General features: G+C 39.8%; 1 protein-coding gene across 2 annotated transcripts; it reads left to right on the top strand.

The window, feature by feature from the left end:
- Positions 1–4,499: 4,499 nt before the first annotated feature.
- Positions 4,500–14,983, top strand: ywhae1 (tyrosine 3-monooxygenase/tryptophan 5-monooxygenase activation protein, epsilon polypeptide 1). Of its 2 annotated transcripts, XM_042414133.1 has the most exons (7): positions 4,500–4,768; positions 6,312–6,511; positions 7,189–7,295; positions 7,518–7,724; positions 8,444–8,580; positions 11,743–11,794; positions 13,731–14,983. In XM_042414133.1, exons 1-6 carry the CDS (start codon positions 4,705–4,707, stop codon positions 11,748–11,750), a joined length of 723 nt encoding a protein of 240 aa, XP_042270067.1. In that variant the 5' UTR covers positions 4,500–4,704; the 3' UTR covers positions 11,751–11,794; positions 13,731–14,983. The 2 variants fall into 2 exon arrangements, with proteins under 2 accessions (XP_042270067.1, XP_042270066.1); XM_042414132.1 differs by lacking the exon at positions 11,743–11,794.
- The last annotated feature ends 641 nt before the right edge of the window (positions 14,984–15,624 follow it).

Raw genomic sequence — 15,624 nt, forward strand, 5'->3', positions numbered from 1 at the left:
CATGAGTGAGTGAGTGAGTGATGAAGTTGCACCATGGGTCAGCTGGCCCAGTGTTGGAAATTTTATTTGTCATCATTATATTTCTTTGATGTTTTCACATCACAAAAGTCTAACAACAGCATTAAAACACAAGTCTTGGAGGTAAAACATGCAACTCATGTAGCTGTTATATCAGTTTAGTGTGGACCTGCTGCTCTGCAGATGCGCTTGATTTTACTGTAACTGTGGTACCTGGATGGAGATAAAGCTCCTGAATTTGCACCCAAACTGCTGTAAAGACTTTTTACTTTTTACAACTTTCACCGCAGCCTCCATGATCATCGACCAGGAAAGAGGCAGAAGAAAGGCGCAGAGAAAACAAAAAAACTTGTTAAAAAACATACAACCCCAAATCACCAAGGTGCTGATTCACACAGGACTAATATTATCACAGGACCTCTGTGTTTAGTGAAATATGGTAGGTAGCCTAATTTGCGGTGGAATTTTTTGCTTTAAAATATCACAGACATGGGATTAAGATCACAGACGACCTCTGTCATTATTACAAATACTAGAGGTTGCAGGTCCCAGGCTATTGACTGCAGCTCATTCCATATTTATGGCTCACAGAGTCTGAGAGAAAGCGGCCCTCCATGCGTCGAGAGGTGTGAGGGACAGCACACAGTTAAAGCACCCCAAATAACAATCACTCTGAAAAAACCCTCAATGCAGAATGAGTCTTAGAAAAACGAGAGACATCCGCAGATAGAAACAGATGAAAGAGCAGAGGGCATTAAGAGATAGATCATTATAATAGTTATGATTAAAATAAATTAATATTAAATAAGAATAATAATATAATATTAAAATAAATTCTCTATCAAATGAAACATCTTAAGATATGAGTGGAAAGCATTGTTCTTGCAGCTGCATTTTTTTTTTTAACTAAAACGTAGTTTAACCATATCATGTGATATGCTACTTCAGTACATTTTACCAGCAAATATTACTGGGACCACTACAGAAAAATGCAGATGAACATTTAATATTCAAGAATTCACATTATAGACACTACCACTGACTATCCCTGCACCAAACCATACATGGTCCAGCCATATACTAGATTTTGACCTTGTCTTGTTTTTTTGTTTTTTTAACTTACCTATTTTTTTTCAATCTCCTGGGCTTTTACTAAGCGGTTCTGTTTCCACTACAAAAGAAAACTCATATGAATGGTGCCCTTAGATTAAATTTATGTTTAAAAGTAGAAGTCTATATGGTTAATTATATGAAATATATTAAACGATAATTTACTGATTTAAGTGCACTGAAAAAGTAAATATAAGGTCATTTGTTGATATATATTTTTGCAAAAGTAATTATAGGGATACTGTTTAGGACCTCAAAATGTGGTCCAAATGCCTGACAATTCAACTGAATGTACTTCATGATGTGTGACAGGTGAGGATTTACAGTCCTCCTTACGTCCTGTTCTGACATAACAACACACTCCTTTTGAAATTATACTGTATGATAAGGTCCAATCACCAAAATCACATAACATACAGATGAATGAAAAATTAAAGGAAAAACCAACATAAAGTGTCTTAGTAAGGTGTTGGGCCACCACGTGCCGCCAAAACAGCTTCAATGCGTCTTAGCATTGATTCTACAAGTCTCTGAACTCTAATGGAGGGATGAGCATCATTCTTCAAAAAGATATTCTCTCATTTGGTGTTTTGATGGTGAAGGTGGAGAGCGCTGTCTAAGACGTTGGTCCAAAATCTCCCATAGGTGTTAAGTTGGGTTACGATCTGGTGACTGTGAAGGATATAGCATATGATTCACATCATTTTCACACTCATCAAACCAATCAGTGATCCCTTGTGCCCTGTGGATGGGGCTTGTTGGCACCTTGTATTGATTTGAAGTGACCCTTCCCTCTAAGGGGACAAGTGAACCCAAATCATGCCAGCAAAATTCTCCCCACAGCATAACAGAGCTACCGGATCCCCTCACTGTAGGGGCCAAGCATTCAGGCTTGTACCGGTTTTTCCTTGAATTTGTCACCCATCTGTATCTTCTCAGCCATGCAAATGTGCCAAGAATTTAAATATCCACCCCTGAAACATCATCTAGCACCCTATTAATGGAGGTGAAGAAGACTGTGTTAGTGCCAGTGAAGAATGACATCCAAAAACCTCAGCAGCAATGGGTCTTTCCAGAAACATTGTCCAAGTCAATGACGGTAGTTTGAGAGCAATCTGTAGAGGAAAGACAAGTTGCCATTGAATTTATCAATTTCATTTTTTATTTTTATTTTTTAATTTTTGTGAGCAACACATGCACATGACATAGTACATGGCAACATCACGTGGGTTTTTTTGTCTGTCTAGACAACAGAATAAACAGAATTTATATGGAAAAGACATACTGCTGTTGCAATAAACACTATACACTGGCATCAGAAACATCTGATAATATAATAAAGTGACTGTTTATATAATTTACTTTCTCAAGAAAGTAGATTTAGTGGTTCTAGTTAGGGTAAGATGGGGACAGTGGCAACAATGTCTAATTCCTCCTATCAGAAATGTGCTAGAACCATGAAACTTATTCTTGTTATACTGTCCAGACTGTTTGCATGAAAAAATCAAATTTGATATCATTTTAATTATTGTTTTGTTGTAACTGACCCATACTCAACAGTCATATTAAAAACTGATACAACAACAACAAAAATAAGATTACATCCTGATGAACATTATGGATGAAGAAATATTAACACTGTTTTAAAGGTGCAATAAGTTATTTTTCTTCCTTGTGTTATAAAACAGTCAAAATACTGCTACCTACTGGTGTAGTTCAAGAAATACTCTCTGCTGCCCCAGTAAGCATCATGAGAATAATCTGGTCACGTACATAGACTGAAAAAAAACAATGTACATAGCCACTGTGATGTCACATATTGGTTTGTGGAGCCAGAAGTGACCATATTTAGATGAGAGGGTGGAGCTGACCTTAACGCTAGCATTAGCTAGTAGCTTGGTTAGCATTTACAGTGTATGGTTAACTGTGATATTGCTAATGCTAATTTTGGATAGCGAAAAGCAGGCTTAAAACAAAATTGACTTAATGGAAAAACTGAACAGCTGACTCCTTCAGGGTCTTTTAATACAACCAAATGAACAAGACTTTTTTAGACACTAAAATGTTACAATTAACTTTCATGAACTGAAAACACACTAAAGTAGCGAGAGTTATGCCTATACTCCTATTCTAATCTGGGGTTACGATACCTAAGGTAGCCTTTGTAACCAAGTAATCACTGTGGTAGTGACTTGTTAATCACAGGGTGGCCACGCCCTAAAGCATACTCTGCTTACTCATCTATTTTATTGCAAATGGGACCATAATTTACAAAATCAACATCATGCTGTATAGAAGAAGTCTTGAATCTAGATTGAGACCATAAACTCATTAGAGAAGTGTTTACTGAGGTAATAAATCAAGTGAGAATTAGGGTAATTTTCTCATAGGCTTCCATAAAATCTGCCCTCCTTTTGCAATCAGTGGAGTCGCCCCCTCCTGACCATTAGAGAGAATGCAGGTTCGAGTCACTTCTACTTTGACCTCATTTTCTAAAAGGGTCTAGCTGCAGACTTGCAGACTCACCCTAACCCTACACTACACACCCATTTTACTACATGACTCCCCCCCCCATGTTGTCACCCTAATGGCATGTTACACGACACGCCCCCCCTGACCCCCAACCCTAACCCTAACCATCTCTCTCCTCATGCCTAAACCTAACCAAGACGGTGTCATGTAGTAAAGTGGGTGTGTGGTGTAGATACTGCACTACGTGCTGCAGCTGGATATACTTACATTTTTCAGCCATCTACATTTTTAATCTGTTATTGTTCTAACTAACATTGTGGTAAGATTAATTGCCTGCCTGGCAACAGCCGCTCATAGGGCTGGTCTTGTCATTGCCCACACAAAACAAATTAACTGTGATTTTCATAGATATAGTGCATAGTCTGTCAAACAATTCAAACATTCTGACTGATAAGACATTTAAAATAAAAACTAAGTTAATGAGAACCATTTTGATGAATTTTAATGTATGTTGCAACTGACCCCATACCAGTTGCAACACCTGATATATATATATATATATATATATATATATATATATATACATACACATGTATATACATATACATGTGTGTATATGTATATATGTATGTGTGTATATATATGTGTGTGTGTGTGTGTGTGTGTGTGTGTATGTATGTATGTATGTATGTATGTATATATTAATGATGTGTGTACAAAGCTGTCAGATATGAGTGGATTAAAACTATGGTGGTCTACTGTAAATAGTCTCAGACTAGTAGGTGAGCAAAATGCAAAGTGTTGCAACCGTCCCCACCTCTTTAAAGGGGCGTACAGAAATCGGCTGCACTGTCCACTGACTGGACAGCGTATGAGAGCAGGGTGATTTATGTGCGTATGTGCAGTACCCGGATGAGACGAGCACAGCGCAGCGCTGCCGGCGGGGCGGAACACCACTCTTCATCTTCATCTTCATCATCATCATCGACCCAGTTGGTTTCTAGGAACCGCCGACAGACCTGGCACACACACCACCGTGGTTTTTTTCACTAAAGATTTGTCACTTTGATTAAGTTCACTACTCTACCCGCATCTCGACACACAATGGGAGAGCGAGAGGACCTAGTTTATCAGGCCAAACTCGCCGAGCAGGCAGAGCGATATGACGGTAAGCGGCAGTTTGAGGGCCGGCTGGGAGGCTCGGAGCGGGACGTGTTTCTCCTTCTTCTAGCTAATGTTAACGGAGCTTTGCTTTACGAGGTAGCTCAGTGTTAGCCGCGGCTAGCCGCAGAGCTAACCTGACTGCGGCCACCCGTTTTTCTGCTAACTATTCACTCACACGGCTCCACGTTGGAAGATACTGATGTATTGTTGAAATAATAGCCAACGCCAGCACGGCTCTGTGTTTTAGGGGGAATTGTTCGGATGTGACTGACAGTGGCTAACGTTAGCGGAGGGGCTAAAACAAAATGGCGGATTAGCGGAGCGTGAGCTGTCAGGAGTTGCCTCCCCTGCACCACGCTAGCTCCATAGCTTAACGCTTTAGCTACTGGCTTGGTCAGCTACTATAAGCACCCAGTGTCATATTAACCTCCAGTGTAACCATATTAACGTACTTAATCTACTTTAACATTAGCAAGGCGTTAGCAGAGGACAGTGAGTGAGTGTGAGGGCAGCTGTTCACTTGGGGTGTTCCCCCTGCAAGCAGGCTGTACGGATCGATTGGGTGAAAATGACTCCCTCTTCCCCTCTCTGGTACACTCCTGTCAGACTGTCATACCATTACAGGCCTTGTAACGGTTAGAGGCTGTTTTTAGACGGCTGCCTGAAGCTACGGTCATACGTTGCCCGGTAACATTATGTGAATGTGCCATGACTCATTCACGAGTGTATTTACAGAGTGATTTATGGTTTACTGGCTTAAATGGCAACCTTGCCGGAATGTAAGTAAATCGAATTCATGTAGTTGTTCTGCATAGGGTTATCAAATTGTAAGATGAATTTCTAAAGATCTTTGTCGATCAGCTAAGTCAAATACTGTACTCCCTAAATTACACCAGCCCCTGTCTCACGCTCACAGAGAACCAAGCCTGAACGATTTGATCAATTAACCCAATTTCATAATTTTATGAAGGTGTTTCCCTTAAGGTGATAATTAACTTTACTGGACATGCACCATCATTTGAATCAAATCAACCTTATACCCTGCCATCCATCATCAGTGGCTTACAATTTCAGCACACTGTTATGAGAAACATATCAGTGATGTAAGTAATTGGTTGATGTGTGTGTGTTTGCTGGATTGGTGCCAGTGAATAGGTCAAGGTTTGGCTCTGGTAAGGACGCCGCCTCAATATGAACTCTCAACAGCCTTTACCATGTCACGGTTAAACCTGTCTAACATATTCTGTAAGCTGTAAATGATTACCTCTGAGCACCACAGCAATGCCAGACCTGCTCATTTGTAATGCAAGGTTTTGCCCATCTGAAAACCCCATAGCTCTGTTAGGCACATTGAATTTGCTGTTAGGGCCATTAATGCTTATTGTCAAGTTAAATAATAATGTTTTAAAAATAGTTGCAGATGGCATACTTTTGGTAAGTTTAGGCGTAGTCAGGATGCAAGGTTGCAGAGAAACATTATCTTCTCAATAAAACGGTGCGAAAAGAATTCCGAGTGCTCACTGGAGTGCTGTATGTCTCCTCAACAGAGATGGTGGAGTCTATGAAGAACGTGGCGGGCATGGATGTGGAGCTCACAGTGGAGGAGAGGAACCTACTATCAGTGGCCTACAAGAATGTGATCGGAGCTCGGAGAGCTTCCTGGAGGATAATCAGCAGTATCGAACAGAGGGAAGAGAACAAGGGCGGAGAAGAGAAACTGAAGATGATCCGGGAATACAGGCAAACGGTAAAGCTCAGGATGCAACTTCCATGAACAAGCTGAGAACATGTACTTAAACATCGTCTGTCAGGAGCACTTTGTCACCATGTCTCATTGTCCCAAATATGTTTCTCATTTCAAAGCATCTCCGAACGTGCTAATGTGAGATCATTTTTAATATTAATAATACACACTATGAGCAGCTACTGGATAGACTGCATCTGAGTCATAGTTGGCAAGTTGTGCACTCTCTCTTGCTTTAATGAAGGGAAATAAGAGCTGGCTATTATTCTGGGAGAGGCCAGAGTGTGTCAGAGAGATGGGAGAGGCAGTTGGACTGCAGTCAATGATCTAATGGGATTCAGAGATTCATTTCGTCAGTCATTCTCAGACTCCCTTGGGGGGACACATTTCTTCTATCACCATTACAGCACCTGGTGAGCGTTTAACACCTAAATTTGATCAGTAAAAATCGAATATTGAGACTGCAGCAGACCATAAGGATGTCATTAGCTTGGAGTTTAAAGAGGCGAACATGGACAGTCCACACTGACTCTCCCAGTCATGGGCAGATAACTGGCATAGACCCTTGCACCCATGCAGAAGCATAAAGTATAATTTGGACCTTTTAAAAAAGGGCCTTAGTGGCAAATGATCAGAATGTTTTTGCTGATTGAATAATCATTTTGTTGTTTTGGGGGCAGGTTGAGCAGGAGCTGAAGTCAATCTGTGGTGACATTCTGGAGGCACTGGAGAGGCACCTACTCCCTTCTGCTGTCATGGGAGAGTCAAAGGTCTTCTACAACAAAATGTAAGAGTATAATAGATAATAAAAATAAATAAATAAAACCTGTTTAGTTCTGACACAGATCTCTGAATAAGCTTTTGTGTTTGCTCAGTTAATTGACAGTCACGCACACATTCTCAGTTTACTTGTAATTTCATCATACAGTTCAGACTCTCATCCAAAGAAAACATTACATGAGTCATGAAAGTCAATATTGTGGCCACTTCTCTTCTTCCCCAATTCCAGGAAGGGTGACTACCACAGGTACCTGGCAGAGTTTGCCACCGGCAATGACAGAAAGGAGGCAGCAGAGAACAGCCTGGTGGCCTACAAAACCGCCACCGATCTAGCCATGTCAGAGCTGCCGCCAACACACCCCATTCGCCTCGGCCTCGCCCTTAACTTCTCCGTCTTCTACTACGAGATCCTCAATTCGCCCGATCGCGCTTGCAGGTCACTGTTTGTGCGATACAATGTCTCTAGTGTATGTCTTAAACTTTCACCGACAGCGGTAAAGCAAGAGTCAACTGTTTAGCAGTAAATGTCATAAGTAGAGCTGCAATTGTGAGTCACTTAATCAGTTAGTTGATCTACAGAAAGTGTTAAGAGATTTAAACAATGCTACAGATTTTGGGAGCCATATTTCATTAGATAGGTTGGTCCAAAGTGTAGGACAATAAAGAAGCCAGGTACGGCCTCTTGTTTTCAGTCTGCCTTCACTAATCCTCCCCTGGTTGCTGTGCATAACTAGACGGCCATTGTTCTGACTCGTGAGGCTGAAACTTTAGACTCTTTGTTCATATTCATGTTCTTCCTCTGTGCTCTTCAAGTGTAGAGTATTTTAAAGTATTCACCCTCTTGACCTATACATGTTTTATTGATTTACCACATTAAATCACAGTGGATGTAATTGGACTTCTGTTAACATGGATCAATTAAAAAAATGTTTGAATGTATATAAGAAAACAAACTTATAGATTGATGTAAGTACAAGTGTATCAGTCTTTACCCATTCTTCTTTAAAACATTGCTTAAACTCTATCAGGTTGCATTATGATTGAACAACCTTCCACCTATTCTGGATTAGATTGAGGACTAGAATCTAATTTGGCCACTTCATGAAAAAATCTCTGATGTGCAGTCGTGATGAACCACTGAATGTGTTTCCTCAGGTTGGCGAAGGCTGCGTTCGATGACGCCATCGCAGAACTGGACACACTGAGTGAAGAAAGCTACAAGGACTCCACACTTATCATGCAGTTGTTACGTGACAACCTGACACTATGGACTTCAGATATGCAGGGAGAAGGTAAGAGGGTACTGATATTGTTAGAGGACATTGTATTCATAAACTGTATCTGCACTGGTAGTGTATCTACCTGTTTGTCTCTGAAGAACTTTCTTTTTCCAGGACTAGATGCTGATGCACTGATGAACTAACTCACCCCTCACTCATCTCTTCTCACCCACCTAAAACCTTTGATATTGAATTTATAACATGTTAATTCTGTGAGCAGCTTAATAGATGTTTCTGATGATCCAGTCATTGACACTGCAAGACGCAGTTATTGCTAACATGTGATATTGTGCTTAAATTTTTACAAGAAAATAAAAGATTAGGATTGCCCCCCCGAAACCTGGTTCTGAATTAGAACTGCTTCTAAAACATTAAGAACCCGGGGTGTTTTCAAGGTCGGTTCTTTTATCGGTACTCGAAGAAACTGAGGAGTGAGAGCGGAAAATCATAATTTCTGGTTGCTGCAGCCTCTCCTCTCCTCTCTGTCTTCTGCTCCCTGTGTCGGTGTTTGACCGAGGGCGGGGCTGAGCTCCACACACACACACACACGCACACATAGACAGCAGAGAGGGTGCGGTGGAGACAGTGAACCCAGTGAAACGAAAGGTAACGATTTATTCAAGGTGACGACAGCTATGCTCGTTACTGTAAGTGCAATTAAAATGCAGAAAGCATAAACATGGAGGAAAGCACTATTTTCAACTGCTTTGTCCGGAGTCCCTCATCCACCACCAGTATGTTTTGTTTTATTCTGAATTTATTCTTTTTTTAAATATTACTTAAAAAAACAACAACAATTCTTAAGTAATGAAACCGAACTGATAAGAGTATTGATAAAGAACTGGGCCAATGAGGAGTTTCTGTAAGAGTAGTAGTATCGATAAAATCCAAACAATCCCTATGACAGATACATCTGTGTGTCATGGTGTGAAGGAGGTGTCATGGAGAAGAAGAAAAAACTAATTTGTGCGCATGATTCAATAATTTGTGCTCTGAGTTTAATACATAATGTATTTTGCCTACTCTCTTCTCGTCAGCTGACAGTTTGAAGATGACAAAGACGACATTTATGAACCTTTTATGAACACAATGACATCCGCAGTGTCATCAAAGTTTTTACAGCGAAACGTTGTGATCTAAAAGATAACACAATGTTGTGTTGAACAGCCAAGACCCTGAAGTATATCCATATATATATATATATATATATATATATATATATATATATATATATATATCAGTCCAAGATCTAAATAAAACCATGTTAAATATGTGAATGTGACATGTAGATGCAAGACTAATAGCATGAGGGTGATACTTTATACTAAATCCAGAGCATGAATTACTTACTGGAGAGTAAGAAGTGTTCAATTCAGTGCCGAATTGCAAAATAGTGCGCACAATTTGTTTTTTCCCATGAGACCTCCCTGAGTCTGCATCATCAGATTTCATGGAGTGACATTACTTGAGATTGAGTTAGAATACTGTAGCTCAGCGGACAAGGAAGCATGTTGGAACCTGATCTGTAAAATAAAGGCAACAATCATCTAAAAATCAAAATCATGTTTATCAAAACGATGAGTCCATTTGACTTGTGTTCCAGCTGTGTGCACAGGCTTTGTTTGATTACAGTTAGTACTGCTGGTTAAGACTCTCAACTAATTGGTTATGTGTATTTATCTTTTCTCTTCACACATGCCCTTTACTCAGCGTACTCCCAGTTTCCTCTGTTTACCGTCCTTTCCTCCGTCTATGCCCGAGATAAATGAGTTTGAGGCTTCTCCTGCTGAGGTTGTAAGAAGAAACAGGCACTTACAGTGTCGGACCCCTCCAGAGGGCTATAAAGTGCACAGAGGATCTGCTCATAGTGATCCAAATGAAGGCTAATGTGATTTCTCTGATCTTTAGATGTTAGATCAAAGTTGAGATACCGGAGAAAAATCAAGTAACAAGGAAATCTGGCTTTTGAAGTTCATCGAGGGTGACAAGTTAAGCCCCGATTTTAAAAAGCCAAAAAGCTTGATGAATACACTCACATCCATTCAAGCTTTCACAACCTGGATCATGCTACTCGCAGCGTGCACGTCCAGGTACAGAGTCAGTCTGTTGTACAATTCCTGTCTAACTGGTGTACATGAGGCTGAGCTGAAATCATCCGTCCTGCCTACCTGACATCACCTGCTTCTCCACCTGCCAGCATTTTATTCTAGGGCTGAAAGATTTGAGGAACAATGTTGGGATTTAAATGTAATTATTTCAAATCAAAGTACAGGTAGAATAAACCACAGGACTTAATTTGTTGCTAACAGTTGGCCAGTTATAGTAATAATGACAGACTGCTATTAAATCAAGAGCACTTCACAGCCCTGAAACCTGAAGGTCCAGATTCAGAGCTCTAAGCTTATAAGCCTAAAATGATGATATGATGCACTTAAAAGTTTCAACTCCTCCTACCAGCTGGCTGTGAAATGTCCAGACTTCCCTGCTTGCTGACTCAAGGACTTATGTAGGCCTATAAGTTTACTGATGTAGAGAGGTTTATTGCATAAATTGTTAATACCAGTCCTATTAAAAGACATGTCACAGTACATATGACAAAAGTCCAGTTACCAGCCTGCTAACTGTCTGACATAGACAACACCAGATTGTATATGTAGGACTAGAACTTGTTGGTTTAGCCACTATATTGGTCTTTTATCAACTCATTATTTTTCAAACATCAAAAATGATACATTGTCTGTTTCCACAAAGCATCACTGGTCAGATGCACAGACAGCAACATGCTGAGCGCCTCATAACCAGACAGCCAAGATTTCAGTTTTTTTTTTTTTCCACCAACTCTTTGAAATAATGTTAATTAACTGCCGCTTCAAGTTTCCCGGCAACGGTTGTCTTTATAGCCGCTAAAATCAACAGTTGCCGACTGTTGAGATACTGTTAATAATTAAAAAGGCAGCTCACAGGATATAAAATCTCACTCTTTCAAATAGCATTCTCTACATTAAAACAGTAAATCATTCAGCCCTGTTTTTTTTACTCCTTTTCTTTCTTCCTCCATTCATTCCAGCAGTTTGCATTCTATAAAAGCAGCTGTGTTGCAGAGCGTCCACCAGCACCTTTATTTCTCAGTGACTCATCATCTCTCTTGTCTTTCTCTCATTCCCTCTGCTGTAGAGTCCTAAAGGAAACAAACCTGACTGTTCATTTCCCATGTTAACTATACTTTGTAAGTGTTGCTCACCCAAGCCTTGCTGTGTGTGTGGCTGCCTTCTTTTCCTCTCATCACTAACTCACTCACGGTTTAATAATTCAATCCACTCACCTGTTGCTTTGTCACTCCGTCATTCAGTTGGATCTTTTATTAACTATTGACAGGTAGAAATCTTTTGATCTTCCCACCACAGTCAGTTGAAAAACAGGGTTTCTTGAGTTTGGATAGTTCAGCTGAGCCTGACTTATGTGTGTTTAGAGTAAGATTGTTTGTTTAGTGCGTGATTGTTCACTTAGTTGCCTGTTAAACTTGTATGTATACCAAGGAGGAGAGGTTTAGATCATGTTATTGGCATGTCACACTGCTCGCGCACACTTCACGGCATTCAGCCAACCGATCTCATGTGACTGTGGGTTAGGACAAAGCAAAGAAAAACCCCACTGATTTGTTTAAAGTAATAAAGCATTTGACCTTCTCTGTTAGAAACAAGTTGAAATTGTCAGATGTGTCTGCATGTGTGTTTTGTGTAGTTTCCACTTAGTCAGTTTTTGAGACACTATGCTTGAAATTTACATTTGATTCCACATCTCACCCACACCAGACACTGGGGAGAAGTTAAGTTTGGGTTCAGCATACAGGAAATTGCTGCAGTCTGTAATTAAGGACCATTGTTCTGTTTATACAGATTTTCACTGAAAAATGTTCAGATTTATAAAAAAAAAAAAGGAGCAGATCAGTTTAAACTGAATTTCACCCGAATTTTATATCCCCCACGCATCTGAAAGTTGTGTCCTGATGCAAGAACACGGCTGTTCACCAGTAAAAATAAATCAGATACTAATAACAACTTAAGACAAAGATGGGGGGGCTGATTACTCCCACTGTTTTCATACAGATTTTCACCCAGAGTTTTGTATTATGATCTGTTTTATGTTTAATTCACGTGTTAAACATGTATTAAAAATAAGCCAATACATTCCACCATATTGTTTTTATAAAAACACCCTAGCTTTACTCTTGGCCACATTCCAAATCAAATGCCCCAAAGTTTTAATGTACCTGTGCTTGAGTTGATTGATTTTATTGCTAATTTGCTGTTGCGACACTGTCAAGCTTTCCATCATAACATACAAATTCATGAGGTCATTTTTAAACAATGTGTTATTAATTTCAGACAGCAGAAGACAAAAGCGGCCTCCTCACTCGTAGCCAGCGGCTGTGGATTATGTTAGCTAAAATGACAGCTGTTGCTGGTAGATTGTATCATCTGTACCTAGCTAACTGACTCCTTTTTAAAAGCAAGAAACCTGTAAAGGGGAACTTAAATTTGCACATGATGGCTACATCTGTGAGCATTGTTCTTGTGTTGTATGTACGAATGTTAGATCCAGCTGTCACATCGTTCTAACACATTCCTGCTTTGCCTGCATATTTATTCTAATCTTTCAAACAGTGTGTTTCCGCTTTTAATGTTACAAGAGAAAAGGCTTTTAGGATGAGGAAGAATATGTTATCTTTACGTTTGCTGGAGTGTAAACTTCCCCAAATCCAATAAAGAGCAGGACGGAGCCACTAACAGTAGCTTTTTTAAAAATGTAACCTATAACCCCAACAAATGTTAATGATGTTGTATAGTGCTTCTTTGCTTTGGAAGTGATGCTTGGTTAGTGCTGTAGGTAGGTGCAATAACTGCAGCTTACTTTAGCATTAGCAGATAAATGCACTGTCTATCAATTTTATCAATTCCTTTGTTTTTTGGGGGGGGGGGGGGTTTGTTTTGTAAAAGCTAAAAACAGACGACACCCTCCACACCGTTAATATACAGTGTTCGGGGGAGGGGTTTAGCAATCAGTCAATGGGTTTCTCTACCACACACGTCAGGCCTGCCTGCCTCTGACTCAGCATTAGGGATGAAAAACATGTTTCTGACTGAAGCGTTTCTCTCCACCAGGTGAAGAACAGAACAAAGAGGCACTGCAAGACGTCGAGGATGAGGCCCAGTGAGACTATGCCACCAACAGCCAACAACTTGAGACCCTCCCCTCACCTCCTCACACTCCTCGTCCCTTCACCTTCGTCCTCCTCATCCTCCCCCACCCACCCCCACCCCCCCAACTCCTCTTCCCTTTCTGTGAGTCACCCTCCTCTTCCTCTCCTCCTTTTTCCTTTCTTCCACCTCCGCAGCTCCAAGACCCAGCAGGGCCATGAAGCTAACAAATTTATTTTTCTCTTCTTTTTTATTTTTATATTAGCCCTTACATCATTCAAGAAAATACCACTTAATTGAGACAGTAAATACGATGTTAGAAAGACAAAGATAAAGAGAGTCCCTGGATTGTTTTTTTTTTTTTTTTTTTTTTTTTTTTTTTTGTCCTGGTACAAGCGGTTCTGAAATGTTATCTTTGTTTTCATTATTGTATTTTTGTTTGTTTTTTTTTTGCTTTTTCCTCAATATTTTTATCAGTTGCTGGATGTATTGAGAATTTTTTTTTTCTTAATGTAATTACAGAAATTAACTTTTATTACTGATAATGTTGACTATTAGTTATGGGAGCTATTTTATCTCTGTTTTTAGTGAAATGTCATGCGAATCATTTTACCTTTTTATGGGCAATTTGAAAAACTAAAAAGTGCCCTTTTTGTTAACTTAGTTTTTCAGAGGAAGTTGGCAAAATTCGCGATATCCACGTGGGGCAAAGAAGTGCTTAACTTTTACACCATAGTGATTCTGTTGTCATGTTTTTGTAGTTGTCTTTGGACTGTACTTTGTGCTGAAATACTGTAACTGTGCACACATGCTGAATCTCTGAAGGTTGACTTATAGCTAGCTGGTGGTTTTAATTCATAAAAAAAAAAAAAACTTGGGAGTTTTGTCACTTGTGTAAAAGACAAGTCTCAATTTGGCCCCTGCTCCTCGACAGACAGCCCTAAAATCAAGATTGTCAGTGCTTGCATGAGTTAGCAAATATTCTTTTCTGCTGCTTTTCCCCTACTTTGTGCTAAAGCTCCTCTAGGTTCAGAGGTTTACTTTCTTTGTTGTTTCCTTTGTTTCTCTTCTTGTTTTGCTTCATTATGTGTAACTTGGAGCTGATTTGTACTACTGGATATCTGACTGGAGCCACAGACAGGGAATCTGTATTGTTCTTACTGAAACACAGCATGGAATTAACATTAAACAATCTAAATTAAACATTACAAACTGTCTGGTTGCTTTTATTCATTTCAACCAATCACCTAGTTTTTGGAAGACACTCATTTTGCAGTTTATCTTGGTTGAGTGTTATGTGAATAAATAAAACTATCCTGGGGGATCTGTTGCTACCGTGTCTCAGGAAGTCATAATTACTGGCTTGCACTCCAGGCTGTTAACATTCACATTATAACCTTGTTAGAATGAGCTGAATACTTTATGGACAGGTGTTTCTTCAGTGTCAATACGGGCTTTCTAAACCCCAAACAGGATGTGCCTCCCATACACAGAGCAAATGTTACTACTGAATTCTGAGTCGGCAACTGTGAGCGTAATCTTAAATTTATATGTTCTATTTATAGTGTTTGAGAGACAAATGCAATCTTAATGCCTGTAGTTTTGCTGTGACAGTGTAGCTGATGCCTCCACCGCTCCTGAGCCGTGACTGTGTAAGCTGCTGATTGAAGTGAGTCAACATTTTCACTGAGATGTTTCCAGGTGGCTGAAGCAAAGATCACAATATTGTTTTTTTATTATAATGGATTTGTGACCTTAGTACAAGCCATAATCTTGCCTGTGTAGGTGTATACTCACCAAACCTTCCTCTGCCTCTATTTCATATTCAAGCACACTCACATGTTTATTCTGAGAAGCC

The sequence above is a fragment of the Thunnus maccoyii genome, chromosome 6, assembly GCF_910596095.1.
Source record: "Thunnus maccoyii chromosome 6, fThuMac1.1, whole genome shotgun sequence".
Taxonomy (NCBI): Eukaryota; Metazoa; Chordata; class Actinopteri; order Scombriformes; family Scombridae; genus Thunnus; species Thunnus maccoyii.

Bases quoted from the DNA above. Each gene is read 5' to 3' on its own strand.
- ywhae1 (XM_042414132.1), top strand. From the start codon at position 4,705: ATGGGAGAGCGAGAGGACCTAGTTTATCAGGCCAAACTCGCCGAGCAG. The intron at 7,725-8,443 runs GTCACTGTTTGT...GTGTTTCCTCAG, and splicing joins TCGCCCGATCGCGCTTGCAG to GTTGGCGAAGGCTGCGTTCG. The intron at 8,581-13,730 runs GTAAGAGGGTAC...TCTCTCCACCAG, and splicing joins TTCAGATATGCAGGGAGAAG to GTGAAGAACAGAACAAAGAG.